The sequence below is a fragment of the Muscardinus avellanarius genome, assembly GCF_963383645.1.
Source record: "Muscardinus avellanarius genome assembly, chromosome: 3".
Taxonomy (NCBI): domain Eukaryota; kingdom Metazoa; phylum Chordata; class Mammalia; order Rodentia; family Gliridae; genus Muscardinus; species Muscardinus avellanarius.
In genome coordinates this window covers 20371963-20386794 of record NC_137788.1, presented here as the reverse complement: position 1 = coordinate 20386794, position 14832 = coordinate 20371963, and the positions used below count along the sequence as shown (strand labels likewise).

The 14832-nt window shown below is 57.2% G+C and overlaps 1 protein-coding gene across 1 annotated transcript in view; it reads right to left on the bottom strand.

Moving 5' to 3' along the window:
* Positions 1-304: 304 nt before the first annotated feature.
* The window catches only part of MAN1C1 (mannosidase alpha class 1C member 1), a gene marked incomplete at both ends in the record, with an annotated part of 132809 nt that continues 118281 nt past the window's right edge, over positions 305-14832 (bottom strand). The window contains 5 exons of the mRNA XM_080692084.1: positions 305-424; positions 1126-1298; positions 2790-3009; positions 8822-8937; positions 13407-13500. Coding sequence (XP_080548210.1) covers positions 305-424; positions 1126-1298; positions 2790-3009; positions 8822-8937; positions 13407-13500 — 723 coding nt within the window. The remainder of the gene's footprint in view (positions 425-1125; positions 1299-2789; positions 3010-8821; positions 8938-13406; positions 13501-14832) is intronic.

Sequence of the window (14832 nt, the reverse complement as noted above, 5' to 3'; positions counted from 1 at the left end):
GCATTTCAGAGAGCTCAGGACACCGAGGAGCAGCTGAAAGGGCAGAAGCAGCCTGTGCCTGGGGCCCCAGAGGGTCTTTCTAGGCCCGGGCAACCTAGGGAGACCCCGCCTCAAAATAAGAGATACAAGAGGCTCAGGTGTAACTTGGTGGTAGGTAAAGCTCCCCAAGAAACAAAACAGCCAACTAACCAAACAAACGAACTGCAGGGACCTGCCATGCCGCACGCAGCTGGGGCTGCCCGAGGCCCACCCTGGCCGCGCAGCCTCGACCCTGCCCTCGCGTGGCCCCCGGAGGACGCCCCACTCACTTCAGGGTCTCCGCCAGGAAGAAACTCTGCTGCTTGTTGTCATGGCTGGGGTAGCTGCTGTACACATCCTGAATCCCCGAGAAGCCGGACTTGGTGCGGCAGTACTTCTCCAAGGCCTGAGGACAGGGAGGCAGCCTCAGCGCTGAGGAGAAAGGCCCTGCTTTGCTCCCGGAGCTCACCAGGGGGCCCCACACCCCTCGGCTGGGGACTCTGGCCGCTGCGGGGGCAGAAGACCTCGCCATTCTTCCCAGGGGCCACCCCCCCCCCCCCGGGCTGGAGGGGCCATGCTGCCTCCTGCCCACTCAGGCCTGGGCTCCTGCCCTGAGCACCTGCCTGACTTGAACACACAGAGGCCTCTCAGGGGGCCAGACTGAGCTGACAGGTCATCATGGATGGTCACCGGGACTGTGCACAGGCTGGGATTTGGGGAGCAGGTGGTCCTCCAACCAGAGGTGAACAGGGCACCGTCAGTGTAGGAAGGCAACTTTGACCCCTCAGTGGTTCTGTGGGCTGGGCGTGGCCTCACAACTTCTGACCTTGGAAGGTCAAGAACCGGGGCCTGGGGGAAGCGGGCGGATTCTGGATGATGAGTCAGGCCCTGGCTCTGGGCGGCTCCCCAGCCCTGGTGCGTGGCTCCCAGGACGGCCGTGCCCTGGGAGCAGGGAGTGCCTCCCGGCTTGGGAGTGGGCAGAGGGCCTGCCCAGTCTCGGCCCTCCAAGTGTGCTGTTAGCTGGGACAGACATTTGAGGCCATGAACCTGGCCTGCCTGCCCAGTGGGTGAGCCTGGCTTGCCTCCCTCCAGGGTCCAGACACTCACCATCACCACTTCCCAGCCCCACTCCCGGTAGATGGGGTTGTGCGTCTGCCGCCACAGGTACATGTAGCTCTCCACCACCTCGGGCCGCAGGATGTAGTAGCTCTCGCTCAGCTGGGTGGTCACTGCCTCCCGTCTGGAATTGAACCAGAAAGCCTCGGGCCCGAGTTTGGTGTCTACGGGAATGGCCAACAGAGGACCTGGGTCAGACTTCCCGCCCAGCTTGTCCAGATCGGCGGCCCCAGGGAGGACGTGAGGCGCCTGGACCCCGGGCTGGCACAGGTGGCTGCGCTGGGCAGACGTGCGGCTTTCCTCTTGGCCTAGGTGGCCCAAAGCGAGGCGCCAGAGGCCACAAGAGTCGTGCACTTTTGGACTAGAAGAACTGGAAGAGGCCTGAGAAGACCAAGGCTTGGGCTGTGTCCCCAGTTGTGTCTTTTGAGACATTTGTTCTCTACAAGGTGTTAACTAGAACTCAGCCAAGGATGGGTGTCAGGCTGAAGAAGAGTGGGTTAAACAGTCTCCTTTGCAGGATTTATCAGACCCTTTAACATGTGAATGTGTCATGACCCTTCTCCTATCTAGAGACCTACTCTCTCCTTTCCTGGAACCTCTTCTAGGAAGCGGCTGTCAACACCCACCCAGCCCAGCCCAGCCTTCCCAGGAAGGCACCTACTCATGCAGAGGGGCCCATAAAGGAGGCCCAACAAGGGCTGGGCTTTGCTGTTGTTAATCTACTTAATAGTTTGTTTTTGGACAACTCGCTGCCAGTTTTGTTTTCTGCATGACCACAATTATCACCGCAACACAGCTGTCATGATTCTAAGGGCTGGGCGGGGGCTTTCCATACATTATTTCAATCCTTAAAACGTGTTAAGGCAAATCCTAGTTCCCCCCTTACGCATGCGGGTGCTGAGGATCAGAGAGGTTACGCCATCTGTCTGAGGCAGCACAGCCTTTGTGGCTGAGCTGGGATGTGACCCTTTGCCCCAGGCTGTGCTCTCTTCTCTCCCCTTCCTGGATCTAACCCTCTCGGTCCCACATTTAGGGTTTGTGGGCCAGGCCTTCCCTCTAAGGCGCCTCCTGTCCGGGCCAGCCAAGCACCCAGCCCGCCTTCCCGTGAGGGTGCAGGACCCTGCGAGGCCTGGGCTGCTTTTCCTCCAGAGCCTGCTGAGCTTGAGAGGCCGGCCGCCCTCCACGGAGGGCTTCCTGGCAGCGTCGTCCGAGCCAGCCCTCCCATCTATCTTCCACCCAGGGCCAGCGGTCACTTTGCCAAGCTACGAGCGGTGAGGAAGAGCCGGGCAAGCTGGGATGGCTGGAACAATATGGCCTCTTAATAGCTGTCTTTCATGGTCTGGCCTGATTGTCCCAGACAGAGTGAGCTTTTTACTATCCCTGAGATTTCCTATTTGTTTATGTCCTTGGCACGGCGAGTTATGCAGAGGATGGAGACTGGGCTTAAGGACCGTGGCGAACCTGACTTCCTGGGCTCACTCTGAGGACTGGCCTCTAATGTCGGGCTGGCTGGAGGTGCCGCCCGGGGGGGCCTTTCTTTTGGGACCCCCGCTGCAGTGAGGCCAGGCCCGGCCTCCAATCACTCCTGCCCTTTCCAGTTCTTCCTGGTGTCTAGCCTCAGTCTCTGCTGCTGCCCCTTCCCCTTGCAGGGTTACCTGAGCGGGCATAAGACTCGTGGCACGTCCTGGTGATCTGGGCGGCGAGCTCTCGGTAGTGGGCCCTCTTCTCTTCTGCGGCATCCTCGGCACCAAGGGAGATCATGCCCCCTGAGAAACAGGCCAGGTGCCCCATCTTGTGGTCCAGAACCCCCCCTCGCCACTCGGCAATGTAGGTCAGCCCCTCTGGAGAGACAGTCAGCATGTAGGTCTCTATCGCCTGGGAGCAAGGTGGGGGGGAGGGTAGAGAGGGAAGAGAGGATGGAGGGGAACGTTGTGGAGATGGCAGCGAGGGCAGCTGGCAGAGCCGCCACGCCCGCCTCAGAGGCCGGTGGTCTCTGCTGCCCCGGGTCCGCGCAGGGCCAGTGGAGGCCGCCGCCAGGGGCTGAGGCGCCGTGGCTGCCGTGTCGGGTGCAAGGCAGCTCCCGGCCAGGCTGTCACGTGGCCTTCCACATCATCTGCGTTTAAAAGGCATTTGAGAGAATTTTTCAAGGAGCCTATCTTCCTCCACTGCGACCTCTGTCAGGAAGTCTTAACCTAAAGCCCAGCTGGCCCGTGGATGGGCCCGGGGTGCAGAATGCCCCTAAAAGTGCATCGACAGTTTTGTGGGTGTGCGTGCGGGTGTGCGTGCTTATAGGAAGTGGCCCCTTGTGCCCTATCAGGTTCTAACAAAGGACCCACAGGAAGCAAATGCGCCCTCCAGTCCTCCCAGTGCTCTTCCTTCACCGCAGCCACGCGTGTGGGCTGTAGCGCCCTCTACAGACGGAGGGAGGAGCAGCTAGCCCAGGCCGGCGCTGGGCTCCTTCCAGGACCCCACAGCCACTCCCTTTGGTGGGAAGGGGCTCTGGGAAGGTATGCTAGAGGCAAGGACTGTGGGCACTGGGGTGTACAGGGGTTAGGCCGCTGCACCCTGCCCTCTCCCTGCTGTCAGTCCCAGGAGCCCTGGGAAGCAGCTGCTCACACAGCCAAAGGCCAGAGGGTCCTGGTCAGGGCTCGAGGCCTGCGGGCCTCACTCACGGGGCCTCTGCCTCCACTCCTGCCCTCCAGGCTATTGGTGGGGGTGATCTGCTCTCTGTTAACAATGATTGGGCAGAGAGTGGTGGCACACACCTGAAATCCCAGTACTTGGGAGGCTCAGACAGAAGGATCGATCGCAGGTTTGAAACCAGCCTCAGCAACTTAGTGAGACTTTCAGCAACCTAGCAAGACACTGTTTCAAAATAAAAAGAGTTGGGGTGTAGCTCTGAGGTAGAATTCCCTGGGTTCAATGTCCAGTAAAACACAAACACACACATACTCTCTCTCTCTCTCTCTCTCTCTCTCTCTCTCTCTCTCTCTCTCACACACACACACACACACACACACACGTCAGGACACCAGGCTGCTTAGAACTTTCAGAAGTTCCCCATGCCCTCCGAGGAGGGTCCAGCAGGGCTGCCATGCCTGGGACTCCAAGGTCTGGCCTGGTGCTCCAGCCATGGCTCCAGAGCGCGGCCTCTATGGCTTCAAGTCTCTTCTGTGCCAGCGTCCAGCTGGGTGACACTGCACAGGCTAAATGTTCTATCTGTGCCTTAGTTTCTTTGTATACAAAAAGGGGACAAGAGCATGAACTAAACTCAGTGCTGTGCCAGGTGTGGGGCTGAAGTGGCCCTGGCCACGAGCTCACCCACCATCGACCGCAGAGACCGCTTGACAAAAGCAAATACAGGCGAAACAACTAGTGACTACATTTTTTTTGGGGGGGGTCCTGGGGATTGAACTTAGGGGCATTCTCTCCCCCAACCCTTTTTATTTCCTTTTTTTTTTTTTTTCGGGACTGGGGATGGAACCCAGGGGCATTCGACCTTTGAGCTATACCCCCTGCCCTATTTTTTATTCTTTATTTTGAAACCGGGTCTCACTGAGTTGCAGAGGGCCTCACTAAGTAGCTGAGGTTGTCTGCGAACCGCGATCCTTCAGTCTCAGCCTCCTGAATGCTGGGGTTACAAGTGTGCACCACCACACCCGGCTCCTCTTTTTTTTGTGTGTGGTGGTACTGGGGTTCCTGGAAGCCCTTCTACCTCTCGGCTACACTCCCAGACCTATTTTTACATTTTTATTTGGAAACAGGGTCTCCTAAGCCAGCGCGTGCTTTGAACCTTTGTGATCCTCCTGTCTCTGCCTCCCAAGTGTGGGGATTACAAGCGTGCACCTGGCTCCTTTTTTGTTTTGAAACGATTGCGGAGAGTCTTCATTGCTAAGCCTGCTCCCGTACCTGTGATACCCTGCCCCGTCTCAGCTTCCCGAGTACTGAGATCATAAGCGTGGGCCACCACACTCAGCCGTGACTGGCATTCTGAACGAAACGGGCAGAGGGGATGAGATGAAAACGTGGGGGTGCCCTACTTTGCAGAATGAGGTTGGAGGCCTCTGGCTTGGGGCTGTTCCTCCTGCCACATGCTGAGGCCCGGCCTGACTCTAACTTGGCCCTGATGCCTCCTCCAGAACGGCACCTCCTTGGAGAGGCGGCCCCAGTTTAGATGGCACTGTGTGGCACGTACTTTCTCACCTTTCCTCCTCGCTGTCCCCACTTGAGGGATGTGTCTGTGCAAGGTCTCTGGGGCCTCTGACACGCGTACACAGATGCGCAGCTCCTTGGTCTGGTTTCCCCGCCCCTCCTGCTGGGGCCCAGGACTGGCTGCAGCAGGATCCATGCAGGGGCGGGGCTGATGACAGCGCATTCCGCGTGGCAGGTGTGCTGAGGAGACCGGCAGAGCCACCTGGCTGCCGCTGTCTGCTGGGCCAAGGCCCTAGCTCCCAGGCGGAGGGGAGCCCCAGCCAGGATGGCAGGGGTTAGGTGAGAACACATACATCTGGGGGGGATGCCAGGATGGCAGGGGTTAGGTGAGAACACATACATCTGGGGGGATGTCAGGATGGCACTGGGGTCAGCCCCCAGCAAAGAGGCTATTACAGGTCAGTGTGTCTTTGAAGGTACAGAGGAGAGGAGCAGATGTGGACAAAGGCACAGGCTTGCTTTCTAAAGCCTCGAGCTTGAGGCAAAGTTTAGATCATAGGAAGGGAGGTGCAGTGCTGAGCCCGGAGCCACGGACCTGGCGGGCATCTCCACTTGGCTCTGCCTTCCCAGAGCGGGTGGCTCCGGGCAAGTTAAGTGGGATTATCAGTCCCCGAGATGGACGTGAAGGCTAAGCAGAGCGTATCCAAAGACTCTGCGGGACGTGCCCCGCCCGCCTCTTCCGTTGCCTCCCTGGGATGCCCACAGGAACCCTCCAGGGGGCCCAGGTGGGCCAGGCTTGTCTGGGACTTGGCAGGTGCAGGCAGGAGGCTGTGTCCTGGCCCTTATCATATGGGCTTCCTGGAACCTCAGTTTTGCCATCTGCAAGATGGGGCTAAGTAAGACCAGGGACACCGAGCACTTGCCCAGAGATGGCCGCAGTGACCACAGCTCTCCCCGTTCTGCGAAAGGCCCCTCCTGGTGAGATACTCAGCTCTGTGCCCAGTTGGACCCGTCTAAACCTCCCACACCAGCCTGGGAGCTTTAAAATGTGGACACTGGGTCCATATCCGAGAAGTTCTGATGTACCTGGTCCGGGGCGCAGCAGAGACATGGGATTTGACAGTTCCCCAGGTGATTTTAACATGTTGACAATGTTGAGATTCACCAGAACACATTTTTCAAAGCCCCAGACTTGCCAGAGGCCCAGCCTGTGGCCAGGGCCAGAGAGGCTCCTGGCCCTCCATGGGGAGATCAAATGTGGGAGCCTCGCCAAGCAAACTCCTGTTCAATGGCGTCCTTTCTGTGAAGCTCTGGGTTTGCTTAAATAATTCATGGCCATTTCTCCCCTCGAAGCCTCAACTACAGTGTGCCCTGAGGGCAGGAATCAGTTGTTCCTTAACTGCATGTTAACTCTGCATAGAAGAGCAGGAGCTGGAGCCCAGGCCGGCCTGGCCTGTCTGAGCTGGGCCAAGGCCAAGGGCAGCAGGCCTGAGGCTCAGACCGAGCTGGGCCTGCGGTCCCAGTCACCGCTCCCGGGCAAGACTGACTGAGGTTTTGGTGCAGGGGAGCTGGGCAGGGAATACTCATCCCTGAGCCCACAGGTTCAAGGGCCCGAAGCTCTGGAAGGCTGTCTCATTGTGCCTCTTCAGGCGCTACCCTTTCCGACAAGATTCCTGCGGTCAAAGGACACTTAGAGACCGTGCGTCTATCCAGCTCTCACACGGGTCCAACTCACCCTCCCAGCCACCCATCTGCCCACCCACCTAACTGTTCACATCCACTACCCGCCGTCTACCCCCTCGTATGCCCAGTCACTCATCCATCTACCCGCCTATCCACCCATCCATCCGTCCATCCACTGAACTGCTCAGCCAGTCCACCAACTCAAATGCCCACCCATCACTCATCAACCACTTGTATGTCCATTATCCACTCATTCATCTACTGAACTGCTCACACCCACCCACCCACCCACACCCACACCCCCACACACCCATCACCTACCTGCTCACTCGTACCCACTCACTATATCCACCCATCCATGTGTCCCTCCATCCACCCATCCATACATCCTTCCTTCATCCATCCTTTCAGTATGCATGCATTCATTTGTTCATATACTAGTTATTGTGTGGGCCTACTACGTGTTTCAGGAGTGAGGCATACAGAGTGAACACAGATATAAGATCCCTGATCTTAGCCGGGCGTGGTGGCGCATGCTTGTAATCCCCACGCTTGTGGACAGGAGGATCGCACAGGTTCAAAGCCAGCCGTGCTGGCTTAAGAGACCCTGTTTCCAAATAAAAAATATATATATATAAAAAAATAGGTCTGGGAATGTAGCCTAGAGGTAGAAGGGTTTCCAGGAACCCCAGTACCACCAAAAAAAGAAAAAATCTCTGATCTCGAGTAACTTATACTGTATTGGGGGAAGATAAACAATGATCAAATAAACAAATAGGTGAACATGATAATTTCAGATACTATCACCAGTAAAAAAGAGAATAAGCCTGGCCTGTGTCACAGAGAGGCTGGGAAAGGTCATGTCAGTGGGGCCCAGCATCTGACTGACAGGAGCGTCAGCCTATGAAGGAAGCCGAGGGGAAGGGCGGGGAGAGGACGCCATGGTGACCAGAGGGCCCTGGGCCGGGAGAGGGCCTGGCTTATCCCAGGTGCTGAGGGGGCTGGCTGCTGTGTGTGGGGAGGGGCAGAGGAGCCCCGTTTAGAGGAAATGAGGTGGCACCAGATACAAGTTGCTGGATGAGCCTTATGGAGAAACTGAGGCCCAGGGCCAGTGCCTTTTCCTACCTGGGCTCAGAGGCACCTGTTGGTGGGTGTGGGATCCCCGAGCCCTCTTCCCAGCAGCTTGGGCTGGCCGACTTCCTCTTCTGACCTGTACCATCTGCCCCTCTCAGCTCAGCACCCTGGCTCCTCCCACGCGCGGGCACAGACCAGCGGTGGTGCCAGCCTGGCCGGCTCTGTGCTGTGTGGCCTTGAGCAAGTGCCCTTCCCTCTTGGGACCTTGGTTCCCATCCACATAAAGAGAACAGGATGCTCCACGCCTCCGGAGGCCTCTCCCGGATGGGGCATGCTAATTAAGTCAGCCCTGGTTTGACAGGAAGACGCTGAAGGTCTTGCCTCCCAGGGGGATAGGGGGTGCTCCCAGTCTCCAGTCAGGGCTCTCTACCGTCACTACAGCACCCATCCTCAGGGGGCCCAGAGACACACTTCAGACACAGGGGAATGGAGCCATGGCTTCTGAATCAGTCTGTGACTTCCTACAAGACCCTGGAGAGAGGACTTAGCCTCCCTGAGCTGGGGTCTCCAGAGGATTCTAATGCTGCCTATTTCAGGGTGCTGGGGAAGAGCCACTAGACCGTCACAGGCCATTTGGGGGCGGTCTTGTCCTTCCTGCGTCCCCCCCCCGCCCCCCGCAGGCTGAGCAAGCCTCAGTGGGCTGCCCTGCCTGCCCCGCTGCCGCCCCAGCACTCAGAGGCCTGAGCAAGGCCACCGCGAGGAATCCAGCAGGTCTCACCTCCAAGGCTTCGTAGTACATATCTTTGGCCTCCGTGTCGGTCTTGGCAGACATCAACCAAGATTTGATCAAATATTCATAAAAACTGTCCCCGAGTCCTCCGATCGAGACATGATCTGCGAGCGGAAAGAGGACAAGAATGTTATCGCCATTTGCTGCCGGCCAGTGGCTGGCGGGGCTGACGTGGGGCCTCGGCGGCCCCAGCTCTACGCTAGCAACCAGGAACCCCGAACCCCAAACGGGGGCTGAGAGGATGCAGCCTGGTAGGCGGAGGAAGCCGGGGCGGCTGCAGCGAGGCGTCGGGCCAGGGTGTGCGGGCTCCTCGGGCCACATCTCAGCAGGCAAGGACAGCGGGGCCCCTGCTTATTAACTGTAAATGAGTTGCATTTCTTAAAAGATAATCTGGTGGCAGGGAGTTCAGAGATTTTTATTGCCCACTGACAAACACGGTAATTAACGCTGGGCAGGTTCATAAGAGGCCACGGGAAGGAAGAATCCCAGCCTTAATCTACTCAGTCAGACCCCTGAGCACAGAGCCGCTCTGGAAAAACGGAGTTTAAATTTAGCCAATGGAGATAAATGGAGCTTCAAGGAGTGGGGAGGACAGAATAGCGTTTGAGACTCTCCCTCTGCTGGGCATCTCCTGGAGGATCAGCCATGGCTCTCAGAGACGTCATGGAGCCGGGCCTCCTGCGCCGTGGCCGAATGCGGCCTCTCCCCCAGGAGGAAGGAGGGCCGCCAAGGGCCACCTGACCGTGGGAGAGGACACTTGAGACGCGCGCCCTGAGACCTAGGACGGAGACAGAAAGGCACTGAGAGGACTTAGCAAAGAGTACTTCAGCTCAGGGGGATGGGAGAGGGAGGGACGGGGGGGGGGGAGCAGGGGGGGGAGGGGGCAGAGTGTGCGCCGCCGCTATGGAGACGGTGGGGAGGGAATGTGGGGAGGAGAGTCTGTGTCCACAGCCACTTTCTACTTGGTGGAGAGGGGCCAAAAGGTAGAGCCTAAAGACAGAGCAAGCTGGGCGCATGGCGCACCTCTGTAGCCCCAGTACCTGGGAGGCTGAGATAGGAGGATCGCAGGTTTGAGGTCAGCCTTAGGAACTCAATGAGTCCTACAGCAACTTACTGTTTCAAAATTTAAAAAATAAAAATAAAAAGAGCTGGCGGGGGGGAGCGGCTCAAGGTAGAACGCCCCTGGGTTCAATTTCCAATTAAAAGCACACACATATACACACACAAATGGAGCCGGTAAAATACAGCACAGGGCTGGGCGTGGTGGTGCACACTTGTAATCCCCACGCTTGGGAGGCAGAGACAGGAGGATCGTGCAGGTTCGAAGCCAGCCTGCGTGCGCTGGCTTAGGAGACCCTGTTTCCAAATAAAAATGTAAAAAATAGGTCTGGGAGTGTAGCCTGGAGGTAGAAGGGCTTCCAGGAACCCCAGTACCCCCCCCCCCACACACACACAAATATAGCACAGGGTCTGGGGATTCACGGGAGGGGTCCGTGTGGCAGAGTTTAGCCACAGAAAAGAGGGAAGACCCAGATACATGGGGGCAGGGATGGGCCAGGTCAGCGTGTTGATGGGGCGTCCTCAGTTGGAGCCAGTCTGCACACAAGGGGTTGGGAGGGGGCTGGACGTCAAAGTGGGCTGGCCTCCTAAGCCTCTACAGCGCTCCACTGCCCTGGAAGGGGGCAGCTCAGGGTGGTCAGCACCTCACCATTGACTCGGCACCCGCCACCGTGTGATGTGACACTTGCGCCTTGGCTTATGCTGCTCCGGCCTCGAGTGTCCTTCCCTACGCTGTCCCCTGACACTCCTGGGCCCCGCCTAGAAAGGCTTTCCTGCCCCAGGTCTAGGCTACAGGCTCATGACCCTGCTCCCGTCCCCTCACCACTGTGCACGCGCCTCCCCAGCACTGCGCCCCAGCATCGTTAGAAGCATCTGTGTGGATCTGCAGCCCCCGCTGGACTGTGGACTCTGTGGGGAGGGACAGCATGTGATCACTCGTGTGCCCAGTACCCACATGGTATGCAGAGATGCCCAGCGAGTGCTGAGTGACTGAGGGGGGGGGGGAGGCAGGCCTGAATGGCACTGGGAGGGCCTTGAATGCCAAGCCACATCTGGACTTGCTCATGCGATGCGCTGTGCTGTGGCCCAGGACTTTTCCTGGCCAGGACTATGCCAAAAGGGTAGCCAGGTTGGCAGGTTTCACTGTGCTGGAGACAGGGCTCCTCCTGGTGACCTGGCCCCATTGGACAGCTCTCATTAGTGGGTCCCTCGCTGATTCCCGGATCTGTCAACGCTCCTCACACCTGGCTGCAGAAGGCAGGACACGGGCCGGGCCTGGGAGGCTGCCAGCATGGAGCAGGAAGCTGCCCGGCAGGGGCTGATGGGAGACCTGGACTTGCCCCTCCCTCCCTGAAGAACGTCTGGGATCCAGGCAGTGGATGAGGAGGACGGTGAGCCGGGGACCGAGGGAGCCGGGGCTAGGACCCCTTCTCGGCAGCTCCCTGAGCTCTCTGGGGTCTCCAGGTGTCTTGTCTGTCTGCTGCCCTGGGTTCATGCTGGGGGTAAAGTCTTAGCAGGAGGGTGGCAGCCTCTAGTTTCCTCGAGCTTCGGGGACTGCAAAGCAGCCAGGGCCGAGGCAGAGGAACCGGCTGCCGTAGCACTAATCCCTCCTTCGCTCTACCCTACAAATGAGCTGAACGGCCCCCACCTGCCCTGCTTAGGGGGCTGCACTTAGCTTAGAGGAGGCGGAGATGCGATCATCTGCTGAAAAATACACATGCGCCGCCGAGGGCATCCAAAGAAGTCAGGGAGCCCGAGGTGACCCAGCGCCAAGCAGAGGGAGGCGGCGGCGGTGCCCAGGAGGTGGGGCTTTGCGACCTTCGCTCTGCTCTTCAGCAGCGCAGACTCATATTTTATTAATACGAAACAATTCCCCATATGTGACCGACTTTGCCCAGACTTGCAGCCCTTGGCACAGCCTGAAAAGAAAAGTATGCCTCTTGGGGGTGTGTGTGTTCCCCTGCAATCTGCAGAGGTAAACTGTTTAGCTGGGAAGCCACACCCCCTAGCCTTTAGGGGTTTTGCTGTACTGTCCTGGGGCAGCTCAGCTCTAACGCAGTCAGGTCTTGCAATTGAAAGCAGCTAACAGTTCCTTTATTTTTCCAGTACTGGGCACTGAACAGAGTTTTGCATGTGCTAGGCAAGCACTCTAGCGCTGGGCTGCATCCCCAGCTGTCTTTTTTTTTTTTTTTTTTTGAGATAAGGTTCACTAAATTTCCCAGGCTGGCCTTAAGCTTGCAATCCTCCTGCCTCAGCCTCCTGAGTAGCTGAGATTACAGGTGTGTGCTAAGGCACCCTGGCGTTTTTGAACTGTCTCTTCCTGTGGCCACAGTATATAATTCAAGCCTTCATTGGCAGTGAGTCTGGGTGGGAACTCCTGGCATTTCTGTAAGTAGTTTTTGTAGGAGGCCACTTGGGGTGAAGCCATCACTGGGGGAAATTTTTGGGTCTGAGTCTCCTGGACCTGCAGATAGGAGAGGCTCTGGCGGGAAGGAAAGGCTTCTGCCCTTTCTCCATGGTGACCCCGCCCCGGCTGGCCCTCCAGGCCCTGTGGGCATCACTCCTTTTTGGGACAACCAGGGTCACCTTTGGAAGGCTGAACAGAAGCTACCTCCTGTAGCCGCTGAGCAGCTCCCGGCGCACAGCGTCCTCTCTCTCTCTCTCCCGTGTGGCAGGGCGGGAGTCCAGGGCTCAAAGAGCTGGAGGGTGTGTCCCACCATGCAGAAATTAGATTCACATCTGCCTTGCCCTGCGCCCGCTCCACATGACCATGGTCAGAGGCAGGGAGAGCGACAGCGGAGGTAGCCGGGGTGGGCAGGTCTGGGAAAGGCCCTAGAGGCAGTGCCACTAACTTCTGCTTACTGTGACCACATGGCCCAAGCCGTGGACAGGATGGCAGAGCTGCCACCACAGCCTGGCCTCCCAGAGCCCGGCCTCTTAATGGGGGAACATCATACAGGGCTGGGGACTTGGCAGCACTCACTTTTCTGTTTTAGTGGGTGGGGCTTGTGGATGAGGCTTCACGGATGACCAGCAATTTGATTGAAAGCCAAGATTCTAAACAGAGACACCTGAAATCCAGGGTCAGACTGTCGCAAGTTTAAGATGTAGTGGTGAACCCATCATAGGATTGTCAGGACTTGCTTAAGGAAGTGCTTTCAAAATTAAAGTTGGAAGTGGGGAAGCTGGGCTAAAGGAGCTGGGGGAGGATACAGGGCCTGTCTTGGGCTCTACCTTGGACACCTCTGTGGGTTTGGGGTAAAGGAGGAGGCCTCAGTGGGCACCATGGGGGATTCCAGGCTGGAGACGCTGGTGGGCAGGCCCGTAACAAACAGTGGTGGTCACACCCGCCAGAGAACAACCGACAACAACAGAAAGATCCCCAGATGCCGGGAGGATGGGCAGGTTCTGGAGCCCAGGGTAGATTTCGGGCTGCTGGTGTGGCTCTGTGCCCAGCTGGATGGCCAGCACGAGGCTCTGCAAGCCTGTTTGGGGGCAGCACCCCTGTACTCACGTTGTACCCATTTCCCGGTCACGGGGCTAAGGAAGTTGGGGTAGAGGCCCAGGGGCTTGTCGATCTTCTTGAGGACCTTGCGGATGTTCCTGACCTGCAGAAATGGACACCGGGCATACCTTCACTGGGTGGAAGAGGCCAACCGACTCCCGGATGTTGGTGGCCGGGTCAGACACAACCGCTCCTGAGAGGCTGGTACAACCGTGCAGGTGGCGAGGTGGCCTTGGGGCCCCACCCACAGGCAGAGTGTGGCAGGCCGTTGCCTGTTCCCTGGCTGCTCAGCCTGGTGCCACTCTCAGCCCAGGACACCACCTGGCACCCGCCCCGGCTTCTCTGGAGTAGCCCTGTTTCGAGGTGTTTAGATAAATGGCAGTAGCTCATTTATAAGCTTTATGTCCTAGTGCCTTTGTGTGTAGTACTGGGGACTGAACTCAGAGGCATGCTACTTCTGAGCTATACTCCAGGCCTATTTTTTTATTTTTATTTATTTTTTTGGTGGTACTGGGGATCCTGGAAATCCTTCTACCTCTGGGCTACACTCCCAGACCTATTTTGTATTTTTATTTGGCAACAGGGTCTCTTAAGCCAGCGAGGCTGGCTTCGAACCTGCGCGATCCTCCTTTCTCTGCCTCCCAAGTGCGGGGATTACAAGCCTGCACCACCACGCCCGGCCCTATTTTTTATTTTGAAACAGGGTCTCATTCAGTTGCTGAAGTCCTCGCTAAGTTGCTGAGGCTGACCTCAAACCTGCGACCCTCCTGTTTCAGCCTCTGGGATTGCAGGTGTGTGCCACCACGCCTAACTCTGAAATTGGGTATACATCCTAAGATAACGGGAATTGGTATGCTGAAGAGACATCTGTACCCACATGTTTGTGTAGCACTGATTCCAAGATCTGGAATCAGCCCAAGTGTTCATGAAAATGTGGTATCTATATTCAATGGAATATTAATTTGCCTTAAGAAAGAAGGAAATTCTGTCATTTTCAACAACATGGGGGAACCTGGAGGACACTGTTAAGTGAGACGGGCCAGGCATAGAGACAGGTACTGTATGACATGGAATCAAATAAAAGGGAACTTAAAGTAGAGAGTAGAATGAGGACGTCCAGGGACTGGTGGGCAGGGGGCTGGGGAGATGTTGGCCAAGATACAAATTTTAGAGGAATTTATTTAAGAGAGAGAGGCAGGGGAGGAAGAGAAAGAGAGAGATTAAACATTAGGACTCAAGTAATCATATATCCTTTTCTTGAAAATTGCTGTTAAGTGTTCTTTTTGTGTGTGTGTGTGGGGGGTCTGGGGATGGAACCCGGGCAGGGGGGCATTCCACCTCTGAGCTATACCTCTGCCCTATTTTTTACTCTTTATTTTGAAACAGGGTCTCACTGAGTTGCAGAGGGCCTCACTAAGTAGCTGAAGCTGTCCGT